General features: G+C 36.7%; 1 protein-coding gene across 2 annotated transcripts in view; it reads left to right on the top strand.

The window, feature by feature from the left end:
• Positions 1 to 5,416: 5,416 nt before the first annotated feature.
• LOC130245230 (F-BAR and double SH3 domains protein 2) overlaps positions 5,417 to 24,477 on the top strand; it is a 198,939-nt gene continuing 179,878 nt past the window's right edge. Inside the window, exons 1-2 of one of the 2 annotated variants that reach the window (XM_056477849.1) lie at positions 5,417 to 5,622; positions 12,255 to 12,352. In XM_056477849.1, coding sequence (XP_056333824.1) covers positions 5,602 to 5,622; positions 12,255 to 12,352 — 119 coding nt within the window. In that variant the 5' untranslated portion in view covers positions 5,417 to 5,601. The remainder of the gene's footprint in view (positions 5,623 to 12,254; positions 12,353 to 24,477) is intronic. The other variant, XM_056477850.1, reaches the window with a different exon arrangement.

Below are 24,477 nucleotides of genomic sequence, written 5' to 3'. Positions count from 1 at the left end.
TGCCAGTTTATTCTGTATGTCTGCACAGTGGGTGTGTTTACATGCCTCAGCCTGTTCTCATAGGCCACAGCATCAGCCAATAATACGCCGTTCACTCAGAGAGCCTCAAATAACATGAGGTTTACAACAGTTCCTTTAAGGTTACAACTGAACATCATATTTCAGTGTTCACATCTGTTGCTTTTCTCTTTCTGTTTGTTTTTACAAATGATGCATAATATTGGTTTTAGCAAAATGGGAATATTCTAGTTTTCAAATGTCTAAATCTTTCGTGCTTTACAGAACAAAGACTATTCCAGATTTGAAATGAAATGATCACAGAACTTTCATTTCTAGGCAAACTGTTCATTTAATAAGCTCGTTGTTTGATTCATCTGCACTAAGAACTGAAAAATGTCCTTGTTTTGAATTATAACGTTTCAGAAAAAGCGCCCTTGGCTAAAACCCTGCAGCGTCTGGCAAAGGAGAAAGGCGTATGCTAATTATCAATAATTAACGTCTTGGCTAAGAGTACAGCGAGAAAACCTGAAATTCTGCTCAGGCAGAATATGTGATTTGCTTTATATATATTCAATCATTCATTTCCCTTCGGCTTAGTCCCTTTATTTATCAGGGGTCGCCACAGCGGAATGAACCGCCAACTTATCCAGCATATGTTTTACACACTCATTCACACACACTAACACACTATGAACAATTTAATTAATTCAATTCACTTAAAGCGCATGTGTTTGGACTGTGGGGGAAACCGGAGCACCCAGGGGAAACCCATGTCAACAAGTGGAGAACATGCAACCTCCACACAGAAACACCAACTGGCCTAGCTGGGACTCGAACCAACAACCTTCTTATTGTAAGGATTCTTGAAAACCTTAAGAATTGTGTTGTTTCAGCTCATTTTAAGTAAGTAGATAGAACAAACACCAAAATATATTGTTTGAGTGTATATGGTCACTGTGTTTATTAAAACTAAAATTGTAATATCTTATTATATCTTAATGCACTGTTAAAATTCTGGGTTCCACTCAATCGATTTGTGTTGGGAGGACTTGAAGGAATTAAGTTAGCTTATTCGTTTTTACAAATTCAGTATGGATTGAACAGTAAGAACAATTAAGTTGTCCCAAAACAAACTCAAGAATTGTGTTGTTTCTGCTCATTTTAAATAAGTAGTTTGAATAAAAAGCTAATATTTATTTAGTATATAGTATGATTATTTAGTAAAATACTACTTGAAGCATATTGTTGGGTTTCCTGCAAACCGTTTTACAGTGTAAATATCCATCTTACAGACAAAATTCCTGAATAAATAAATGTTTTGTACTGACCTCTTCCTCTGTTTCTGTTAGGCGGAGTTCATCTATCAGACCTTCACCTCTTCAGACCTGCAGGAGGTCTGTCATTTTCCTCTGAGACTCAAAGTAAGAAAGAACGGCAGGGTGTTCGACTGCTGTTTTACTCTCCTAACAATACTGTATTAATAATTAGCTCTGGTCAGCAGAGTTATGAACCTGAGCTTAACCTTATGCGGTCAGTCTCTGAATCTGCACGTATACAGCAAATGTGACACACTTGACTGAATTTATGTTCCTCATGATCAAAAAAATCTAAACGTGCATGGACGAATGGTTGAATGCTTAGTTTTGTATTTACAAGACGAATCATTTGATAGTAGTCCACAGTGCAGCCACAAAAATATGCAATAATTGTCATTTTAAATCGTTATCCTTTTTCCACATTACTAACTACACTGGACAAAATTCTTGTCGCCTATCCAAGATTTAGGAACAACAAATAATAACTTCTAGTTGATCATTTGGTATCAGAAGTGGCTTATATGAAAGGCAAAGGCCTCTAGATTACACTTATTTAACCAAAATAAAACATGATCATGCCTTGATTGTTAATAGTTTCATTAGGACAGTGAGGTCTGACTTTGCTTAGATAAAAGTCACTGAACCGAAAGAATGTCCAGTATAGAATATGTCGTCATGCTGCAGTGGAAACAGAATGAATATTGTGTCTGACTCCATCATGAGCTTGGAGGACTGCATCCTTACATCTCTGCAATGACTCAAATCACTGATTAATAAAGTCATCTGGAATGGCAAAGAAAGCGTTCTTGCAGGACTCCCAGAGTTCATCGAGATTCTGTGGATCAATCTTCAATGCCTCCTCCTTCATCTTACCCCAGACATGCTCAATAATGTTCATGTCTGGTGACTGGGCTGGCCAATCCTGGAGCATCTTCACCTTCTTTGCTTTCGGGAACTTTGATGTGGAGGCTGAAGTATGAGGAGCGCTATCCTGCTGAAGAATTTGCCCTCTCCTGTGGTTTGTAATGTAATGGGCAGCACAAATATCTTGATACCTCAGACTGTTGATGTTGTCATCCACTCTGCAGATCTCTGGCACGCCCCCATACTGAATGTAACCCAAACCATGATTTTTCCTTTACCAAACTTGACTGATTCCTGTGAGAATCTTGGGTCCATGTGGATTCCAGTAGGTCTTCTGCAGTATTTATGATGATTGGGATGCAGCTCAACAGATGATTCGTCAGAAAAATCGACCTTCTGCCACTTTTCCAATTGATCAACTAGAAGTCAAGATATTATTTGTTGCTCTTACTTTTGTCAGGTTGTGTACTCTGTTAAAATATCTAATTAATTCAGTAACAGGTTCTGTATTTTGTGATTCACAAGTATTTTCCATTTATTTATATTTGTGAATTGCATTATGGGATGTTGATCTCTGCTCTGTCGACTTTTGATGCTGAAAATTCAGCTCAATAGTTTAACAATGTGACTTTTATTGACATTTTAGTTGTTTGAAATAATGTAAGAAATAATATATAGAGAAATAAGTCTGTAAAATAACAGAAAATGTATTGGGAGTTCATTACAACGTTTCTGTAGCGTAATATACAACACCAACACAGACAAAATAGCACTTTCAGCTATTAAAAATGTCAATAAAAGACCAACTTTTACCAACTTTTTAAGATTAAAAATGCAATTCAAAAGCATAAAATAAACGAGAAAAAAACATGAATCACAAAAAAATGGAAAACTGCTAATTTACATATATTATTTCAGTGTATAATCCTCTGGGTTTTACCCCAATTTCAGCCATTTTAATAATATAATATAATAAAATAGAGTAAGGAAAAGTTCAGTTCAATTCAAGTTTATTTCTAGAGCGCTTTTATAAGATTGTGTCAAACAGAAATTCTAGTAAATTGAAACTGTCAGTCCAGAAAGTCCAAACACTGAAGAGCAAATCCATCGATGCGTAGCTCCACAAGTCCCAAACCAAACAAGCCAGTGGCGACAACGGTGAGGAACAAACTTCAGTGATTGACAAAAGTGAAGGAAAAAAAAAACTCGAGAGAAACCAGGCTCACTTGTGCACAGCAAATTCTCCTCTGGCCAAACGTCTTGTGCAAAGTTACAGTCTAGGCGCCTTGGCTGAAGAACACCGGACGTCCATTGTGAAGAACTGCAGGTGTGAGTAGGGCACCGGCGGGTGTACAGTCTGGCCCACGTGATTAGATTAGATTAGATTCAACTTTATTGTCATTACACATGTACAAGTACAAGGCAATGAAATGCAGTTTCGGTCTAACCAGCAGTGCAAAAGCAGCAAGTGCAGGATACAGGTATAAGTTATAAAGTGCAGTCATTAAAAAACTATGGTATTATTTACAGATGGATGTACTATGAACATTATATACAGGTTATATTAGCTATGAACAGATTTACAATAAATGAATATATGTACAGGTTGCTATTAGTAATCAGAAGTGATCAATGTGGAGTCTGTCACTGGGGTCTTTCAGGAGGAATCAGTCTCATGCTCTCCACTAATCCATGCTCGGAATAGCATCTGCTCAGGATACGGCCTGGTCCAGGATTATGGATACCTCTAGAAGTCCCCTGGCATCATCTTCACAGGACTTGGAATAAGTGTGTTTTCATTTTACATATAACATAGATTAACAATTTCGGTCAAATGAAGCACATTTTTAGTTATTTTAAACATTAAAACATACATTTTACCATCATTTATTATGCCTTCTGTGTATATCATTCACTGGTGTGGATATGTAAAATGTAAAATAAATAAACTAAGAATTAGTTGGGGTTTCAAAATGTAGTAGTAAATACTTTATCTTTTTTATGAAGAATATAGTCATAGTAAAGATTGGTTTAGGGTTTAATGTAGTTTTGACTGCTCTTTTTAATCATTTGTTTCATTCATGACTTTGTTTTCTTGTGACAACCAGCCTTGGGCTATTAGAAGGGAGAGAAGTGCATTCTGAAAGGAAATAAAATCACTGCTTCAAAACTGTGGTTGTATTGTTATTTCACGTCATAATTCTAACCTGGGGAAAATAGTCATAATGAAGTCTAGAGTAGTTTTGAGTGCTCTTTGAAGGCATCTTTATTCCTTTATTCATTTCTTCTCTTATGACAACAAGCCCCGACCTGTTAAAAGACATCTGCTGCTTAAAACATATACTGGAATATTTGGCGGTTCATTCCAATGTGGCAACCCCTGGTAATTAAGGAACTAAGCTAAAAGATAATTATAGAATATTGTAGATTTATAAATGGTGTGAGCATTGATTAAATAAAAGTGTTCGATCTGCATGTTTAAGTAACATCTTTTTAAAAGATATACTGTATGTTGCAACAATTTTTGCCCTGTTAAATGTACATTTCAGGAGCTTTATGATAAATTTAACCAAAAAAAATCCTTTATTTTTCTCTCAGTCCTATAGTGGTTAATATTTTTCACAACTGTTAGATTTTTTTTCTACACTCCAACAAGTACTGGGTTATTTCAAGCCAAATTTAGGTGAAATATGGACAAACTAAAATAATTGGTTGCATCTGGGCTATACATTTCTTTTAAATATTAACCAGTAAATGTGTTGTCCATATTTAACCTAAAATCAGTGTTGAAATAACACAGCATTTCTTTATAGGGTATAGCAATTCAATCATTTAGTGTCTATTTTACATAGTTAATCAGTCGTTAATTAATATTTGCAACTCTTGTCAGAATAAATCACAATTTAATTTGTGTTTATTATTTGGATGAAGAACTTTACTACGGCCAAGGCGTGGATAATGAATATTAATAGAACTCCCTTCGACGTTGGCGCATTCTTGAACCTCCCAATCATCTTCCCTTCTTAATATTCAAATGACCATCTGACCGTTACCCACGCGCACGCTTCAGCCAATCAGGAACGCGTAGTGAGCGAACTTACGTTACGTAATTAATATTCATGAGCTAAACCCTCGTCGTAGTAGAGTTCGTGCAGCGGGGTTCGGCTTGTCCGGTCCGCGGCGCTGTTGTACTGGATTTCACGGTTCGAGGCTGTTCTTTGGAGGCATATTCTCTTTTTCATTACTTTCTCTCCTGATCCGCAGTGTTTGTTGAGCGTCTGCCTGACTGGACCTGCTTCATCATGGCCGTCTGAATCCAGACCCGAACGCCAGTGTGATCCCCGTTTTCTCAGTCATCCACCCCGATCGCGCTGGGAATCATTTCTTTGGGATTTTACTTCATTTGTGCCAATGTTCAAACATGCAGCCCCCGCCAAGAAAGGTAAGAAAATCGTCGTTTGTATCAGTGTGTGCTTTTTTAAAGAATGTACATTGTTACGTCGTTGTAACTTTATGTCAAAGCCGCGGTTTGTTTTGAAACAATGTACGGGTTTGTATTTTGTAGCGGAAACAATGCATCAAGACTTTTCTCGAGCAGCTGTGTTTTATTGTTGTTTTTAAAGCTCTAGCGTCTGTTTAAGAGGCTGAAATCCGCCTGTTTTTTTTACTAAAGTGTGTTTTAAGCTCGATTTGCTCTCAGATAACGGTTAAACCATGCAGCTATGAGAGTCGTCTTGTTTTGTGTGTGTGTTTTTTCCTCTCAGATTAAACCCAGTCACCATGCTTTTGTCAAATGAACGGATCACTGCTCGTGATTATACCCTTAAAGTCTGACATTGTGGTGCACATCTCGATTTAATGTGTCCATATGTCAAGTACAATGATGATAAAAGCATATACCTTACTGAAAGATGTGTTACTGTCTTTCTCTCAGAGGTGACAGCAGGGGTGTTGGGTTTCAAACTCATGTCCCACAGGCGGCTGTATGGAGGAATGTGAAATTACCACACACACAAAACACATCATATTCTAATCATTCCGCAAACATTTTTGTATTTTAATCACCAAAGCATTGCATCAGAGTGTGAAATCCTTAAAGGTGACGTCTTTCTTTTTGCAATTGCTTTGTCTAGTGAAGAGCAGGAAGGCAGACAGCATGTAGCAGAGGTTTACCCCCAAATAAACCCTGTTATTTTCGATCAAACGTTGTCATTGGATGCTAATATTAAATAGAGATGCATGCAATACTCGTTTAGACACACTCCTCATGCTTTTATTTCATTGATAAATGCACAATATGCTGTAATAGTGTATAGATCGGAGATTAAATGCTAGAGGATGTATAAAGATGTCATTTGGTGTCTCTTTTGAATCCTATATCTGATCCCTGTTTTAACACAAGAGTGGATGTTTCCAAGCCTGCCTACTATAAATGTCTGGAAAATGTGCTGTAGTGTTTTGCTCTGACGCAAATGCTGCTGCTGTGAGTGTTTCCTCCATCTCGGAGTAATAATAATAATGCTTCACCTGTACTGCTCGAAGTGTTGATGAGAGCCGGCTGTCGTGGCGTGTGTGTTTTTGCTGCAGACTGTACCATTGTGGCCTGCTGATGGTGTTGGGGATTGTGGTAAAGTTGGTTTTAAATTCGCACTTTTTTATATATTACATTTTTTACCACGGTACTTTGAATAATTGGTCTGAAAGCGCATGTAAATATGACTTCAAAACAACATTAGCACTATTTCATTGACTTTACTTTGATAGTCATTGGCTGCTAATATGATTTCCCTATTTAGAATATCTTTCTGAAATCCTATTATTAAGCAGAAAGTCTGAATGTGCGAATGTATAACAAACTTTACCTCAATGTGTTATGGTTGGACGACAGAGGGTTATTTTCCATCCTCCTTGGCTTTAACCTTTAGGGAGTTGTTACAGAACCAATTATCTCCTCACCTGGCAAGTGGAGAACTTCTGTTGTAATTAACAGTTCCTCCCCAGGTATTAGTCAACCTGCCCGGGCTCATTGGTCTGGTCCCGTTGGGTTTTTCTTGGCCTTTTGTGGAGCGGGTGTCTCACCTTTTATTAAGTTCTGAATCTCAGGTAGTTGTAGGTGTTTTGTAGGGTTTGTTGACCATTAGTAGGGCTGCACAGTCTATCGTTTCAGCATTGATATCGCAATGTGTGCATCTGCAATTGTCACGTCGAAAGATATGCATTTGAGTCTTGATTATAGTTGGCCAGGAGCTACACAATTGTATTTATTTATTGTATTGATACAGAATCTATATGATATATGCTAAAACAATTTTTTTGGGGGGGAAATTCTGGCATTTACTCACCCTCTACTTGTTTTATCTCTCTTCTGTTGAACACAAATGGAAAATATACTGCTCATTGGTCTGGTCTTATAAAGTTTTTCCTTGGCCTTCTTTATAAAGTTTTGAATGTCATGTAGTTGCAGTTGCTTTGTAGGGTTTGTTGACCATTTGTAGGGTGTTCTGTAGCCGGTTCTTAAAGGCATAGTTCATCCAAAAAATTATAATTTGGCATTTTTTTTACTCCCTTTTAGCCCCAAGGCTGCAGTTTCAGTTTAAAATCTAAACGTCTTTAATTATAAGTACTAGAAAAAGTTTCCTGATATGTTAATGACAATACTTCACCCAAAAATAGAAATACTGTCATTATTTACTCACCCTCCACTTGTTCCAAACCTGAGATCTCTCTCTCTCTCTCTCTCTCTCTCTCTCTCTCTCTCTCTCTCTCTCTCTCTCTCTCTCTCTCTCTCTCTCTCTCTTCACAAAGGAAGAATATTGAAAAAAAGAACAACCATTGACTGGGCTCATTGGTCTGGTCTTATTGAGTTTTTCTTGGCCTTCTGAAGTTCTGAATCTCAGATAGGTGCTTGTTGGGCTTGTTGACCATTTGAAGTTGGGCTGCATAATATGTCATTTCAGTGTAGGCATGGGACGATAACCGTTGTCAAGGTATACCGTGGTTTTGGAAAAGTTAAGTCTTCTGCTGTACAAAACTTGTCCGTAAAATATGAGGGCGAAAAATAAATAAATAAATAAAATAGTCATTCCTTAATTGTAATGGAGTAAAAATGTTCAGTTAATTGAGATTTAGATTTTGACTTCCATAGTATTTAGTTTCATTTTATTCTTTAGTATTTTCCTACTATAGATGTCAATGGATGCTGCTTTCCAATATTCTTCAAAATATCTTGTTTTGTGAGAGGACATTCATAAAGTGTAAAACCACTTGAGTGTGAGTAAACGATGAGGATATTTTTGTGTGAACTATCCCTTTGCCATTTCATCTTTATGACAATAAAATTACATTGTAATACATGTTTTGGTGGGATGCATGGGCTTTCGTTATAAGAGCATTTCACTTAGGTACATGTATTGTTATCAATGCCGTATTTCCTGTAATCAAGATTACTTTATGGATTTCCGGACAGTTGCACCGGCGTAGTCATTCCAGCACAAAGCCGTTTATTGATTTAATCTATATTGATTCATAATTGAAGCGTTCGATATCATTCCATGCTTTCATAAACTTGAGGATGTGAGCTGTTAAAGGTTATAAATGAAGCTGTAACCTTTTACTGCTGACCTCAAAACATTATGTTTGCAGCTTCCTGTAGAGAAACCTGTCGATTTTCTCTCATTTTACTCGGTTGAAATCAGAGTCATTAGCCCTCCTGATTTAGGCATTGCCAATTTATGTTTAACAGAAAGATTTTTTTCAACACATTTCTAAACATAACAGTTTTAATAACTCCTCTCTAATAACTGATTTCTTTTATCTTTGCCATGATGACAGTAAATAATATTTGACTAGATATTTTTCAAGATACTAGTATTCAGCTTAAAGTACAGTTTAAAGGCTTGATTAGCTTAATTAGGTTAAAGTTAGAGTAATTAGACAAGTCATTGTATAACAGTGGTTTGTTCTGTAGACAATAGAAAAAACTAATATTTCCTAAAGTGGCTGATGATATTGACCTTAAAATGGTTTTTAAAAATGTAAAACTGCTGTTATTCTAGCTGAAATAAAACGAATCAGACTTTCTGAAGAAAAAATATAGGAAATACTGTGAAAAATTCCTCGCTCTGTTAAACATAATTTGGGAAATATTTATAAAAGAAACAAAAATCACATGAGGGCAAATACTTTTAACTTTAACTGTATATCACTATCAGAAATAAAAGTATACAAGCTGTCATCAGTGTAGTACTTTTTTTAATATACTGCCTCTGGTACACAGGGTCAGTGACAGTGCGACACAGCATTACTTTTTTTGGCTCTTATTTTTGACCATTTTTCACGTTACGGTGAGAACCAAAAATGCCATTTTTGGCCAATAATTTCCAGCGGCCGAAAAATCTGTGCATCCCTAATTTTATCAATCATTTCTTCCACTTTAATTTTCCACATTTTATTTTTGACACTAAGATGAAGCATTGTCTAATTAACAAACAGCAACTACATGTGTCTGGACAAAGCATTCAAAGACTTTGATTTTCTTTAACTGTGATTAACTAAACATTGTTGTCATTTGTTTAAATGAAGTTGTCAGATTAAGAAAATAACTACAGTATCTTAAATAAAATAAAATAAAATAAAATAATTTATATGTAAAACACTGTAAACAATTTTACATCAGTAAAACACTGAGGATAACCTACATTAAAAAATAAATAAAAGTGTATGTCTTTGTCTCTTTGTAAGGAGTATTTACCATGCTGTTATGCAAGAAACATTTCAGATGCAAGTCTGACAATAAAGTGTTGTGTTGTGTTGTATTGTATTAAAGTTGAAACAAGGACAGCAAAACTTTTGCCATTTTAAAGTGCAAAGAACACAAATAATTCTAAAGACAAAAGTTAAACAAGTAAACCTTCTCATTTCGATTGCATTACATTTTTCATAGTTCAGGATAATATGCTAATGAACTGTAAGAAACGCTTGTTACAGTATTTGAGTGCATTGAATGAATCACAGCTTTCAAAAACTCTTTCAAATCGCGATTTCGGTTTAGGAACAATTAATTGAGCAGGCCTACATCTGCACCTTTTGAACTTGTACGTGCTCATACGACCAATTTTCCTTCTGCGTTCACACACACACACACACACACACACACACACACACACTATTGTATTATATGTTAATTGTATGTTAATCATACATCGTCATTCCAGAAATTTACTGATATTGATTACTGAAAAAAACAAGGGCCTCTTCAAAGCATGTTCTCTTTTCCGTCTGTTTACAGTTAATTATGGGAGAAGTATGTGTGTGTGAACAGGTTTATTCAAACTGGGATGGGAAAAATACGGTGGCTGAGATAAAAATGCATGGAACTACAAAAAAACACAGACAATTTGAGCAAAGATCTGCATCGATTTAGCAGCATACATATAGCAAATTCTCACAACTCAAACAATGTAAGAAAACACACTGCAGTTTCTCACAACACATGCAAATAGTACAGAACACAGCGAAAATGTTTCAAGGGGACCCAAAAACGTGAAGGACCCGGCTGGGATTTGTTTATTGACTATTGCTCAGTGAAGTTGTGTGTGATCTTTAAAAGATGAGTTTTTTTGTTTATTTTAACATCCTGGCTACACCATTCCCTTGTCTTTTTGTATATTATAAACCTAAATAGCTGTGTCCATCACGTTTTTGGGGCCCCTTAAAATATTTCCGTTGTGTTCCATGCTATTTGCTTGTGTTGTGAGAAATTGCAGCACGTTTTCTTAATGTGTTTGCATTGTGAGGATTTGCAACACGTTTGCTGTCAAACCGAGGAAGTTCTGTTCCTAATTTGCTGGTGTTTTCTTGAAATTGCATGGGTTTTCTTAAATTGCAGCAAAATAAGCTCTCTTGGACAGTGGTTCTCAAACTTTTAAGCCAACGACCCCCAATGTAAGATCGTCAAGAACTCGCGACCCCCCACTACCAAAACATATCCAAACAATAAAAATAACTTATTTTAAGTTTTATAAACAGATTTATTGCGTTTAATATCAACACTAATCAAAACTAACAAGCAAAAATATATATATATGCATGCGTGACAGCGTTTGGCCATTAAATAAAGGATTAAACAGAACCTATCGTGCTTAAAATGTGTAGATGTGGCAAACTGTTACCTGAAAGTTCCGTCCTACAGACTTTACAGGAACGCTTTAGTTATTTTCATAGCAGACTTGAAGCCAATGGAAGTCTTTTATCCACTCTTGGAAAAGTGTAGATGGTGGATTAACATTCACCACGTGATCAGTAATCAGATGTGCCATTATTTGTAGCTTTAGCTGGTTTCTAAAACTAAATCTGTCAGTGTTGTTTTCATTCTCTCGTCTTCAGCGCGTTACATTTTCGCGGTTGTATCTCCTGTCATCTGAAGGCAGAAGGCGTTGACTGAATGATTCAGTCTAGCGCAGTGGGCCAATAAGAAGAGAGCGAAGGCGGGACAAGCGTTGCCGGCTTTGTTTACTGCAGCAAGTTGACATGACAACAGTTTTAAACTGTTCCTGAGCGTTGCGTTTTAAGTGCAAAGATGCATTCTGCCTGAATGTGTCCTAAATACTTTATAAATTCATCAGTGATATCTTTAAAAAATCTCAAAATATTAGCTTTCACTTATAATACTGAAAATTATATATTATAATCACTGAAAATTACACAATTTTTAAATCACTCTCGCGACCCCTTGAAATTATTCTGCGAGCCCCGCAGGGGTCGCGACCCCCAGTTTGAGAACCACTGCTCTAGGAGACCGTCGAAAAGACTTTTATTATCCTAAAAATGACACATCTCAGTTTTATTTACACTCAGTGGATTGACGCGATGACCATGAAAATGTTCCAGTTGAAGAGTTTGATTGCAGGAATTTTGTTGTTTGGGAAGATTGTGAGTTTGTTGTTGTTCAGCATGCAGCAGACTGGAGCTGGAAGAGCCCATAATGAGCTCATGTGGGACATTTTGTGTGTGTGTCTGTGCAGTTGGCATGTACCTTCCTTTCTCTGGCCTCTAATGCTTTGGTCTGTTCTTTAGGTAAAAGTGACACAGGAATTGAAGAACACACATGCGGAGCAGCTCGGCCGCCTGCACCTCAAACACCAGACAGAATGTGATTTATTGGAAGATATGAGGTAAGTCAATATGGTATTTCTTTTCTAATACTGCCTTCCACCGAATGTGTAATAAAGCTGTTTGTCAGTGTTAAAATGTATGTCTCCTTAAAGAAGGAAGCGATACTGAGCTGAGTTTTATTTCTGGCATAAATGTGCTCAATTCAAGACCTTGGATTTCATTTGTTGTCCACTTGCTATGTATTCGTTGCTTTTAATCGCTCTTCAGTTTAACGAAATGAGATTGATTTGAGAAATTCCTGAATTGCTTCTTAATGTGCATGCATGTGGATATTATCTGTGCTTCACCTCTTGTCCTGAAGACGTTGCCATCTTTCCAATTGCGTTGTATTCAAATTGTCCTGACTACATTGCAAAACAAGGCTTCTCTTCAAATTTTTGTCTCATTTTTAGCCGAAAGGCATTTTCTAGATGTGTAAAAGGGCACCTATGATGAAAATCATCGTTTGTAATCTGATTGGGCAGAACTGTGTGTAGGTATAGTGTGTTCAAAGTTATATTGGAGTGATATAAAGGCAGTAAGTCTCATTTTTTAAATTTCCTTACATTAAAACAGGATCCAAATTCACTGGTAAAATGAGACATTGGTGATTGTCAGATTACTTCCTGCTTCTCTCCTGACCGTGAAAATATAATTGGCAGAATTAAGATTATGTGTAGGGTTGAATCAAGATCGCAATCTTTTTTCGACTAATGGTGCTGTTTTATTATGTCTGAGTGTATTTAAAATTTTACTAATTTACTATTTTGATTCATTTTATCTAAATAGTACTGTTTTATTTTCTTATATTTTAATTTAAATTATAGAATTTTAAATAATACTATTAATTTGTCTAATTTACTCAAGCGGTTCCAAACCTATATTTAATTTTTTCTGTTTTGAAGAAAGATGAAAACCGGTTGCCATTGACCTCCATAGTAATGATGTAAGTCAATGGTTACACGTCTCCAACTTTTTAAGAAAGAAACTTAGGGTGCCATGGTGGTGCAGTGGTTAGCACAATCGCCTGACAGCAAGAAGGTCGCTGGTTCGAGCCTCGGCTGGGTCAGTTGGCATTTCTGTGTGGAGTTTGCATGTTCTCCCCGTGTTCACCTGGATTTCCTCCAGGTGCTTTGGTTTCCCACACAAGTCCAAAGACATGCGCTACAGGTGAATTGGGTGAGCTAAATTGACCGTAGTGTTTCAGTGTAAATGAGTGTGTATGGATGTTTCCCAGTGATGGGTTGTAGCTGGAAGGACATCTGCTGGATATATGCTGGATAAGTTAGCGGTTCATTCTGCTGTGGCAAATCCTGATGAATTAAGCCGAAAAGAAAATGAATGAATGAAAGAAACTTATAAGGCTTTAAAAACAAGTTAATGATGAGTTTTCTGCTTTGGATGAACTGTTCCTTTAAGAAAGCATAACTGGAGTACTTTAAAATAAAACGCTGATCCATGAAAGTAGATGCAAGAATCCAGCCGCTAAAAAAAGAGAGCAAATTCTTGTTTTTGAAGAGCGGTATGTGACGAAGGTATTTCCTTTGGACTTCCTGCTCGTGGGCCAGTCGTTCCCACAGCTGGAAGTCATAACAGAGCTGCTCTTCTCTTTTTTTCTCTCCTTGTTTTCTCTTTAAAGGGATTTGAGGGCTGTTTGAGAACAGGGGGAGGGAGTCATGTTAAAACCACTGCATTTGGACATGGAATTTATGTGCGTCTTATTGCGTGTATGTGTTTGTACATGTTTACGGGTGTTTAAGAAGATATTCGACAGTGGCACACCCTCACGGGGTAGCTGAGGACCAAAATTGCAGTGCAATCATAATCTGCTGCAGAGGCTATTTTGGTGGTGTGTGTTTGTGTGACAGAGTGAAAAGAAGACCAAAAGTGAGAGAGAGGATGAGGATGGGCTCAAGCACATATTTCTGCAAGCGATTAGTCGATGGATTGTCTGGAAAATAGTCTGCTTTAAAGGTGAATTCTGCAATTATAAGGGAAAGTCTTTCAAAGAAATTATCAATAATAGTGCATTTTTACAAGCAGGTTTTCTGACCATTCCCTCTTTGTTATTATTATTGTAAATTTTAATTGCAAATCTCGCTTTTTATAAGCTCAAAACAGTCATATAACTAAATTATTTAAAGGGCGCCGATTATACCTATTTTTGCAAGATTTAGAAGTCGTCGTTTGTGTCTCCAGAATGTGTCTGTAAAGTTTCAGCTCAAAACACCCATGAGATTATTTATTACACCTTTCACAGGGCTCGAAATTAACCTTTTTTTCTTGGTAGCACCTAACTTCAAAAATGTAGGCGCCCCAGACAAAATTTAGTCGCACCCACCAAATATTATGAGCACTGTTACTGCAATTTGTATATAAAAGGTTTATTGCAATTGAAATCAACTCTAAATCAAAACTAACAAACAAATAACAATCTGCATGCTCCCATCGGCCCTGCACACACTGCTTGACGTGAATAAGATGAACTGAGTTAATGATAATAACTGTGATGTTCTCATGGGTGGTGTCTGATATTGTACAGATGCTATTGACATATAACTTACTATTTGCATACGTCGTCTTAATAACATTATTGGTTTTTTGATGAGCTGAAATGTTAGCTTAATCTTAGCGAATGCATGCTCTTTAGCGATGGTGAATGCGGTGCCAGTCGCACGGCTGACAGCATCATGACGAGTAAATGAAGGAATAAATAGAACATCTCGTGCATAAAATGTGTAGATGTGGCAAACACAGTTACCTGAAAACTCCATCCTACTGGCCTTAAGGTGAATGCTTGAGTCATTTTCAAAGCGGACTTTAACCACTGGACGTCTTTTATCCACTCGAAAAGTGTAAATGCTGGATTAACATTCATTACATGATCAGTAATTATATGTGTCATTGTTTGTAACTTTAGGTGGTCTCTAAAACTAAATCTGTCAGTGTTGTTTTCAGTTTCTTGTATCCAGACCTTTACGTTTTTCGCGGCTGTAGCTCTCTGTCATCGGAACTGAGTGATTGACAGCTGATATTAACTAATCCATATGCGGTCTGTTTTAGCGCAGTGGGCCAAGAAGAAGAGCTTGAAGCATTGGGACAAGCGTTGCGGGGTTTGTTTACTGCAGTAAGTTGACATGTCAACTGTTTTAAACCATTCCTGAGCGTTGCATTTGGTGTTTTTAGGTGCAAAGATGCATAATGCATTCAGTTCAGTTTAGCTCAGTTCAGTGTGGCATAATATTCACTGCTGAGAGTCCAAACACTGAAGAGCAAATCCATAGAGGCTTCGACGCCAGTGGCAACAGTGGCGTGGAAAAAACTTCACCAATTGGCGAAAGTGAAGAATTAAAAAACCTTGAGAGAAACCAGGCTCAATTGGGCTCGACCATTTCTCCATTGGCCAAATGTCTTGTGCAGAGCTGCAGTCTAGGCGCCGGAGCCTGGAGAAGCTGGACCTCAGTGAAGATTCGTCTGTCCCTGGAGCGTCACAGGAATCAGTCTCATGCTCTCCACTCCTCTATGACCACCACAGCAGCTGCTCAGGATACGGCCTGGTCCAGGATTATGGAAACCTTGGGATCATCTCGTTGCTGGTCTTGGATAGAATCAGTGGCGCTGCGTGGTCTGAGGGTCTCGGGATGAGTATCCCCAGATAGAAATGGAGAATAATTGGCATAGCTGCTGTTCATAGTGGATATAAACGAGATGCAAAAACCTGCGTGGAGCACATTCATGTATCATACCGTTGTGATGCATTGAGTGTATGCTTTACCAAAAAGATAGGTCTTTAATCTAGTTTTGAACTGCGAGAGTGTGTCTGAGCCTCGGACATTATCAGGAAGGCTATTCCAGAGTTTAGGAGCCATAAATGAGAAGGCTCGACCTCCTTTATTTGACTTTTGAAAACTGGCTGTGAAAACTGGTCGCACGACAACAATTTTATGCACTCACACAAATGCTCCCAAATATATTTTGGAGGTCGCATGGATAAAATTTTGGGCGCATATGTGACCAAAATGGTCGCAATTTCGAGCCCTGTTTTAGAATATTGGATTTTTCTGCCCTGAACACAATGTAGCTGTTTTTGATGCCTGTGACCTGAATGCAAATGAACTAGTTCTCCCCGCCCATCGTTTCCACGTGCCTGTAAGAGTGTGTCCTCATCTCCTGCTGCATCAGATAAACAGCACATTGACAGACATGAAGGAAGCAGATCTCACGTAACGTTTGTGAGAGATACTACAGTAAGAACTTTACCAATCAATATTTGATGTAATTGTTGTGGAGTTAATTCAAGCCTTTCTGCAACGATGAGTCACACTTGTCATTACAAAATTCACGCACACTGTGCACTGTAAATATAACCGCATACATGCTAATATCCACTGTTGTATGGATTTAAGGTCCACAAACCGGGATTGAAGCATCATTTTTTGTAATTGTACTGACATGCGGCTGTGTTGATGAATTACAGCGTTTTTTTTTTTTTTTTTTTTTTTTTTTTTTTTTTTTTTTTTTTTAACTGTCTTTAACTTTCTTACAAACATGCATGGTTTTAAAAATGTTTTAAACTTGTAAAACTCATTCTTGGTCACATTTGATGATGATTGATGATAACAGTGAGCTGAACAGATCTTTTAATCCCAGTTGCTTTGCGCACGTCCTGTCTTGTGGATGTGATTAAACGCATTACTATGGAGACATGTTAATAAGTGGCTGTCAATCAATTCGGTGGGTGGGGAAAACCGCACACTTGCATCATGTTGTGGTGGGCATCAAAATAATTCCCCCCAAAAAATCCAAAAGGGATTTGGATCCTGTTTTAATGTCAGGAAATAAAAAAAAAAGATACTTATTGTCTTTATATCACCCCAATATGACTGTAAACATACTATACCTATACACAGTTCTGTCCAAACAGCTCCCAAAAGATGATTTTCATCATAGGTGCCCTTTAAGGTAAACTATACTTTTAAATGTAACATCATTTGTCATACATGCTGGAATAGTTCACCCAAAAATGAAAGTTCTTTTATCATTTACTCTCCTTTTACTTCTTTCAAGCCTGTTTAACTTTCTTCTGTTGAACACAATGGAAGATATTTTGAAGAATGCTGAAAACCTGCAACCATTGACTTCCATAGTATTCGTTTTTTATAATATCTTTCTTTGTGTTCAAGAGAAGAAAGAAACTCATAAAGGTTTGGAACCACGTGAGTAAATTTGAATCTTTAGGGTAAACTGTCCCTTTAAGAGAAAGGACCAACTTTATCGCATGTAAATACCTGTCATTCAGCCAGACACTAGCTTTGCATCTTTACACAGAACTGCTAGCAGCACACTTAAATAGCTTTACGCCTCATAGCCAAAGACCTTCAGCTGGTTTTTCTGCTGTCCTCGACTGTAGCCATAAAAGAAGACAAAAATAGTCAAAAATGAAAGTCAGTCGTGCCGTGAGTCAGCTTGCCATCTGAAATCCTGGAAGAATGTGCAGTTATGCTTTGTGTCCCATCAGCGGCCTTAAACATGCCATGTTTACAGTTCATGCTTGTAGTTTAATTTATATGAAAATTCTCTTTTTAAAATGCAGGAACCATTGTAGAAAATGATGATAAAATATTTGCTTTAGCTTTGGCCCAACCGTTGTTGTGAGCTTGAGCATAGTGTTTTGGTAACACTGTTAAAGATGGAAGGAATGGCAAAAAGGTCTCCAAAGAACCAGCAACCTTCTTGCCGTGAGGCGACAGTGCTAAGCACTAAGCCACCATGCCGCCAACTACACACTTACTTTACATATTATATATAAATCTAATATTATCTTATAAATGTCAAAAACACAGACCTACACAGGGATATTTTCAGATTTCTTTACTTTAAACTATAGGCTCATTCTCACTGCATTCTTCATTCATTCATTTTCTTTTCGGCTTTGTCCCTTTGTTAATCTGGGGTCGCCACAGCGGAATGAACCACCTACTTATCCAGCATATGTTTTACGCAGCTGATGCCCTTCCAGCTGCAACCCATCACTGGGAAACATACACACTCATTCCTACACATACACTATAAACAATTTAGCTTACCAAATTCTCCTATAGCGCATGTGTTTGGACTTGGGAAACCGGAGCACCTGGAGGAAACCCACACCAACACGGGGAGAACATGCAAACTCCACACAAATGCCAACTGACCCAGCCGAGACTCGAACCAGCGACCTTCTTGCTGTGAGATGACAGCGCTACCCACTACGCCACCGTGTCAGTATTAAAAAAAAAATCTGTCAAAGGCACTCTCAAAATAAGTGAAAAAATTGAAGTGGCTTTTTGTCTCTTCTGTGGACCTTTAGGAAGCCATTTTTGGAATGTTTTGCAAATGGTGTGACGAACTCAATAATTAGCGATGTACTGAGTTTTCGACAATCGTAAATTATTTAGAATTGAAAATTGCATTTTTGTTTTTTTAAAAAAAGGCTGCTGAGAAAATAGACTTCTGAAATAGTTTAAAAAATAGTTATGCTGCACCGCACATACTTGCCAACATTGTGATGTGAAAATAAAGGATTTTCATTTAAGAGCACACATTTATAAGAAATGGCTGTCCCCTGATGATACGGCGGTAAATGGGATTAGGGAGAAATGGCTCTTCGATGTCTATTTCCACCCTTCATAGAAAGATTAAAAATATACGCGAAAATACTTTAATGGGATAATAGCGGGATAGAATGCTAATATATGGGAGCTGTTGTCACTTTTGAGCTTTTACACTGGACACTAAAAGTGCTGCGCTATGAATTCCATTCATTTCAATGGCTTGTGTTGTGCAAAGGAGGTTTGTTGCTGCGCCCACCAAAACTCAAGAGCAGTTTGGCACATATTGTCAACTAGCTTGTGCGTCAATCTTCAAAATATCTCAATATTCCCCTCTATAGATATCCAGCTCACGTACACTCAATTTAATTCAATTCAAGTGTTTTTGTATAGTGCTTTTCACAGTCATTATTGTTTCAAAGCAGCTTTACTAACGATGCTCAATATTTCTTTACAATCAATTTCAGAAATGTTAAGGAGTTGTGTATAAGGTGGACATATAAACATTGTATTGTCCTTCCAAAAAAAGGTGACATCTGTGAGTGCATGTTCAATGAAGTGTATTTGTGTAGTGCTTATACTTATTGCTTACACTCTATGCATGAACCGTACATGCTCACCGGAAAAGCAAAGTCCGCTCAAATGAAGTGTCGACGGGACATTTATGTAGTATACTTGTTTCTGCTGCTTGTAAAAGTGCTACTGTGTTATGGCAACAGTAACACTGTGTTGTTGTTGTTGTTGTTGTTGTTGTTGTTGTTGTTGTTGTTGTTGTTGTTGTTGTTTTGTTTTTTTAAATCAATCGTACAAAATTCTTTCGATCAAAATCTTACAAAATTACTTTATATTATTTATTATTATTATTATAAGTAATAATTACAAACCGAGCCTCGGCTGGGTCAGTTGGCGTTTCTGTGTGGAGTTTGCATGTTCTCCCTGTGTTCACGTGGGTTTCCTCTTAGTGCTCAGGTTTCCCCCTCAGTCCAAAGACATGCGGTACAGGTGAATTGGGAAGGCTAAATTGTCCGTTGTGTATGTGTGTGTGAATAAGTGTGTATGTGTTTCCCAGTGATGGGTTGCAGCTGGAAGAGCATCCGCTGCATAAAACAAATGCTGAATAAGTTGGCGGTTCATTGCGCTGTGGCGACCCCAGATTAATAAAGGGATTAAGCCGAAAAGAAAATGAATGAATTACAAACCGTTTTCCACCCAAGTGCAACCGAAATGTTCTGTTTTGGATTTTCATTCCAGTGCATCTCTATTGATAATGCCAACTTGCACATCTTTAACAAAAAAAATCAACACGTTACGGTAAACCATAAATATTTTACATCCCTACATATTAGCTTCAACCCTTTCCATCCTCTGATAGATCTGCTCTCTCTCTCTTCTCTTTGTTTCTGACTCCTGCTGACAAACACGCTGGCAAACATTCTCAAGGTGGTCTAGTGGGATAAATCAATGTCTCGGCCAGGAGTCAAAGAGCTCCATTGATTGAGCTTCTCTTCTGGGTTTGATCTTCCTGTTTACCTGCTGGCCCACTAATGCTCTGAGCGTAATCTCTTAGACGTGAGGAGAGCCATGCAGTCTATACAGTCACACTCACACTTAGGCATGGGATAATAACTGGTTTCAAGGTTTACTGCGGTATGGAAGTTTTAAAACCGGAAAAATTTTAGGTTATACATTTCCTTAGGGTTGTCACGATACTGGAATTCGATACCAATCTTTACTAAAATTTTTAAAATGTCAATTTCCTGCTAACATTTCAGCGCTTTCTTAAACAGTGATGGTTTGCAATTATGTTCACATGCTCAACAGAAATGACTGTCATTGGCCGTAAAGGTCTTCAGTTCACCGAACTCACCGCTGTTTACTGAGTGTAACCACAGATACAGAGACGCTGGGGTATTTTAAAGCAGCGATTCATCAGCGAATCGGGTATTTTACGGCAGCTTATAAACAGACCAGCTGATCTTTGTGGCTTTAAAATGCTCCAATGTAAGGCTGTGTGATTTAATCGAATCGCAATCGCAATTTGAAACATTGCAATTAGCTAATCGCAAGAGGCCGTGAAATGAAATATATTTGTATTATATTTAATTTCTTCTGCCCAGAGCAAATGCGTGACTGCCGTCTGTGTGTGATAGTCTTATAGATAATTGAGGCCCCGTTTACACTAGTGCGTTTTAGTTTTAAAACGGCGTTTTAGAATGAAAACGATCTGCGTCCACACTAGCGTTTCACTCAGCGTTTATGAACAGTATCAGTCTACACCAAACCACTGAAAACGCACATCACGTGACCACACACACACACACACACACACACACACACACACACACACACACACACACTCTGGCATGCGCTGCAGCATATCTAGCCAGATGAGAGCTGTGCTCGTCGGAGTGTTCATCTAGGATCTACCACTAATAATAATAATAATGCATTTTATTTAAAGGCGCCTTTCATGACACTCAAGGTCACCGTACAGAACAGGTAGAACAATTAGTTCAAATAAAAACACAATAAAATCAATATAATACAATACAAACTTTTTTTTTTTTAAATGCAGTCGGGTTAAAGAGAATAAGCTGTTCTAAACCGATGTGTTTTGAGTTTGGATTTAAATTGTGAAAGAGAGTCTAAATTACGAAGATCAGGAGGAAGTGAATTCCAAAGCTGAGGAGCAGAGTGGCTGAAGGCTCTGTTTCCCACGGTGACCAGGTGGACAGAGGGAACAGTGAGGTGAATGGAAGAGGAAGACCTGAGTGTTGGAGAAGGTGTGGCGATATGAACAAGATTAGCAAGGTATGGAGGAGCGAGATTTAAAAGTGAGAAGAAGTATTTTATAATTAATTCTGAAAGAGATGGGAAGCCAGTGAAGCTGTTGTAGAATGGGTGTGATGTGATAGATAGAGGGGGTTTTTGTGATAATACGGGCTGCAGCGTTTACAAGTTGTAATTTATGAAAAGTTTATTTAGGGATCTGGATCTAATCTCACTATATTTGTTAAACGTGATATTTAATTCATCTTGTTGTCTATATCTAACGACATATTCCCCGACTTTGGTCTTTTGAATCTATTACTAGTTCTCGGGTAACGTTTTTGGCTGAGTGCAAAGATAAGTTAATAATTAATGTAACCACGTACATTCTGTATATTGACTGATTGCTTGCTGTTATTTCCTATAATGTATTACAAACTAATTGTATGTTATACTTTTATAATGGACATTATTGATTAATAAAACTGATATTCAGCAAAAGAGAGGGTATGTTTGGTATTTCCAATGAAAATGAAAGGAGGCAGTAATGTTATAGGCTTTGTTTTGTTATGAATATCACAATGTGTGTGTCTGCAATAGTCACATGGCATAGATCTGCAATGCTGAATAGACATTTACATTTACATATACAAAACAATAAAGCATGCACTTTTATCTTTGCTTCAGTGCATTTATCTATGCTTGTAATTTGTTTATTACATGAAATACATGATTCCCTGCATCCCAATCAACCCAAATTAATATGTTTGATAACACTTTAAGGACCAATTCTCACTATTACTTAGTTGCTAGGTTATTGAGATATTGGCTGCTTATTAGTACTTATAAAGCACATATTCTGTCTGATCTTATTCTACATCCCCAATCCCACCCAATACCTAAACTACCTTAATAAGGAGCAAATTAGGAGTTTATTGAAGCAAAAGTCATAATGGTTTCCTAAGAGTGAGAATTGAACCTTAAAATAAAGTGTAACCAAAAACGCTTTCCAAATAGTGCTATTTAATCATTTGCTGGAATTGTACAGATACAGGATATTGCATATCATCATTGATTTATTTGAATTATTCAGCCTGACATGTTCACTGTTCCAAAATATTTTAAATGTTGCTTAAAATGAAAGATGTTGGGTTCAATGGGGAAAACAATTGTTGTGGTTTATACAGATATTTAAAAAAGTTATTTTAGTGCAGTAATCACAATACTGTGATATATTTATCCAAGATTATCACACCGTCAGACTCATATACCGGCCCATGCCTACTGGCAGCGGCTCTCGTATGTTTGGGAGTGAGTTGGTGGTGTATTTTGGGAAGAGCTGCTGACTCTTCCAGACAGGAACGCTGGAGTCAGACATGAAGGGCTCTGCTGCGCTCGCCGTCTTTTCATTTCTGCTGTCGATCTGCTGTTTGCTGACGTGAGCACTTGGCTGAAGATCATCATCCAATAGATTTGTGTTAGAGCTTTGAGGAAACATTTACTGTGTATTGCTATGTGATTTAAAAATGACTTAACTAAGCGTTGCTAACAGTTTTTGGAAAATGTTAATTATTATTATTATTATTATTATTATTTTTGGAAGAATTTGTTTGATTTATGTTATATATATATATATATATATATATATATATATATATATATATATATATATATATATAAATATATATTATTAAAAAAAAAAATATATATATATATATATATATATATATATATATATATATATATATATATATATATATATATATATATATATATATATATATTTAATATTAATAATTAATTTGATTTGGAAGGGTATTAAAAAACCTTGCTGTGGTATTTTAAAAAAAATTATAAATAAGTAATTTGAATTCTAGATTAAAAAAAACGCCACCAATTTTAATTTAATCATTCATTCATTTTCCTTTCGGTTTAGTCCCTTTTTTAATCTGGGGTCGCCACAGCGGAATGAACCGCCAACTTATCCAGCATATGTTTAGCGCAGCCGATGCCCTTCCATCTGCAACCCATCACTGGGAAAACCAATTTTAAAATTAATACTAATAACAGTAATTATTATTATTGTTATTATTGTTATAATATTACATTATTTGTTATGAAAGTAAGCTCAAAACTGAAAATTTACAAAATACTGTACAATTTTGTTAAATAATTAAACATAAGAATTGACGATATTATGTATGTTAATGCAGTACTAGTGCGTGTAAAATAATGTAGTACATCTGTAATAATAGAAATATTACTAATAAAAACTAAATAAAAATAACCACCAAAGTACAAGTTTACTAAATGAAAATATAAAGATGAAAAAAATATGTGTGTAAATGTTTATATATGCATGTCATTTTTTGTCATGTCTTTCTGAAACATTTCTTTCTACATATCTGATACATACTGTATGTGTGTGTGTATATATATATATATATATATATATATATATATTTTTTTTTTTTTTTTTGCCAAATGATGTTTAACAGAGCAAGGAAATTTTCACAGTATGTCTGATAATATTTTTTCTTCTGGAGAAAGTCTTAATTGTTTTATTTCGGATAGAATAAAAGCAGTTTTTAATTTTTTTAAAAACATTTTAAGGTCAAAATTATTAGCCCCTTTAAGCTATCTATTTTTGATAGTCTAAAGAACAAACCGTTATCATACAATAACTTGCCTAATTACCCTAGCTTACCATAATTAACCTAGTTAAGCCTTTAAATGTCACTTTGAGCTGTATAGAAAAATATCCAGTTGAATATTATGTGCTGACA

Source organism: Danio aesculapii, chromosome 18 (genome assembly GCF_903798145.1).
Source record: "Danio aesculapii chromosome 18, fDanAes4.1, whole genome shotgun sequence".
Lineage (NCBI taxonomy): Eukaryota > Metazoa > Chordata > Actinopteri > Cypriniformes > Danionidae > Danio > Danio aesculapii.
Note: the sequence above shows the minus strand (reverse complement) of the source record. Positions and strands in the feature narration are given on the sequence as shown.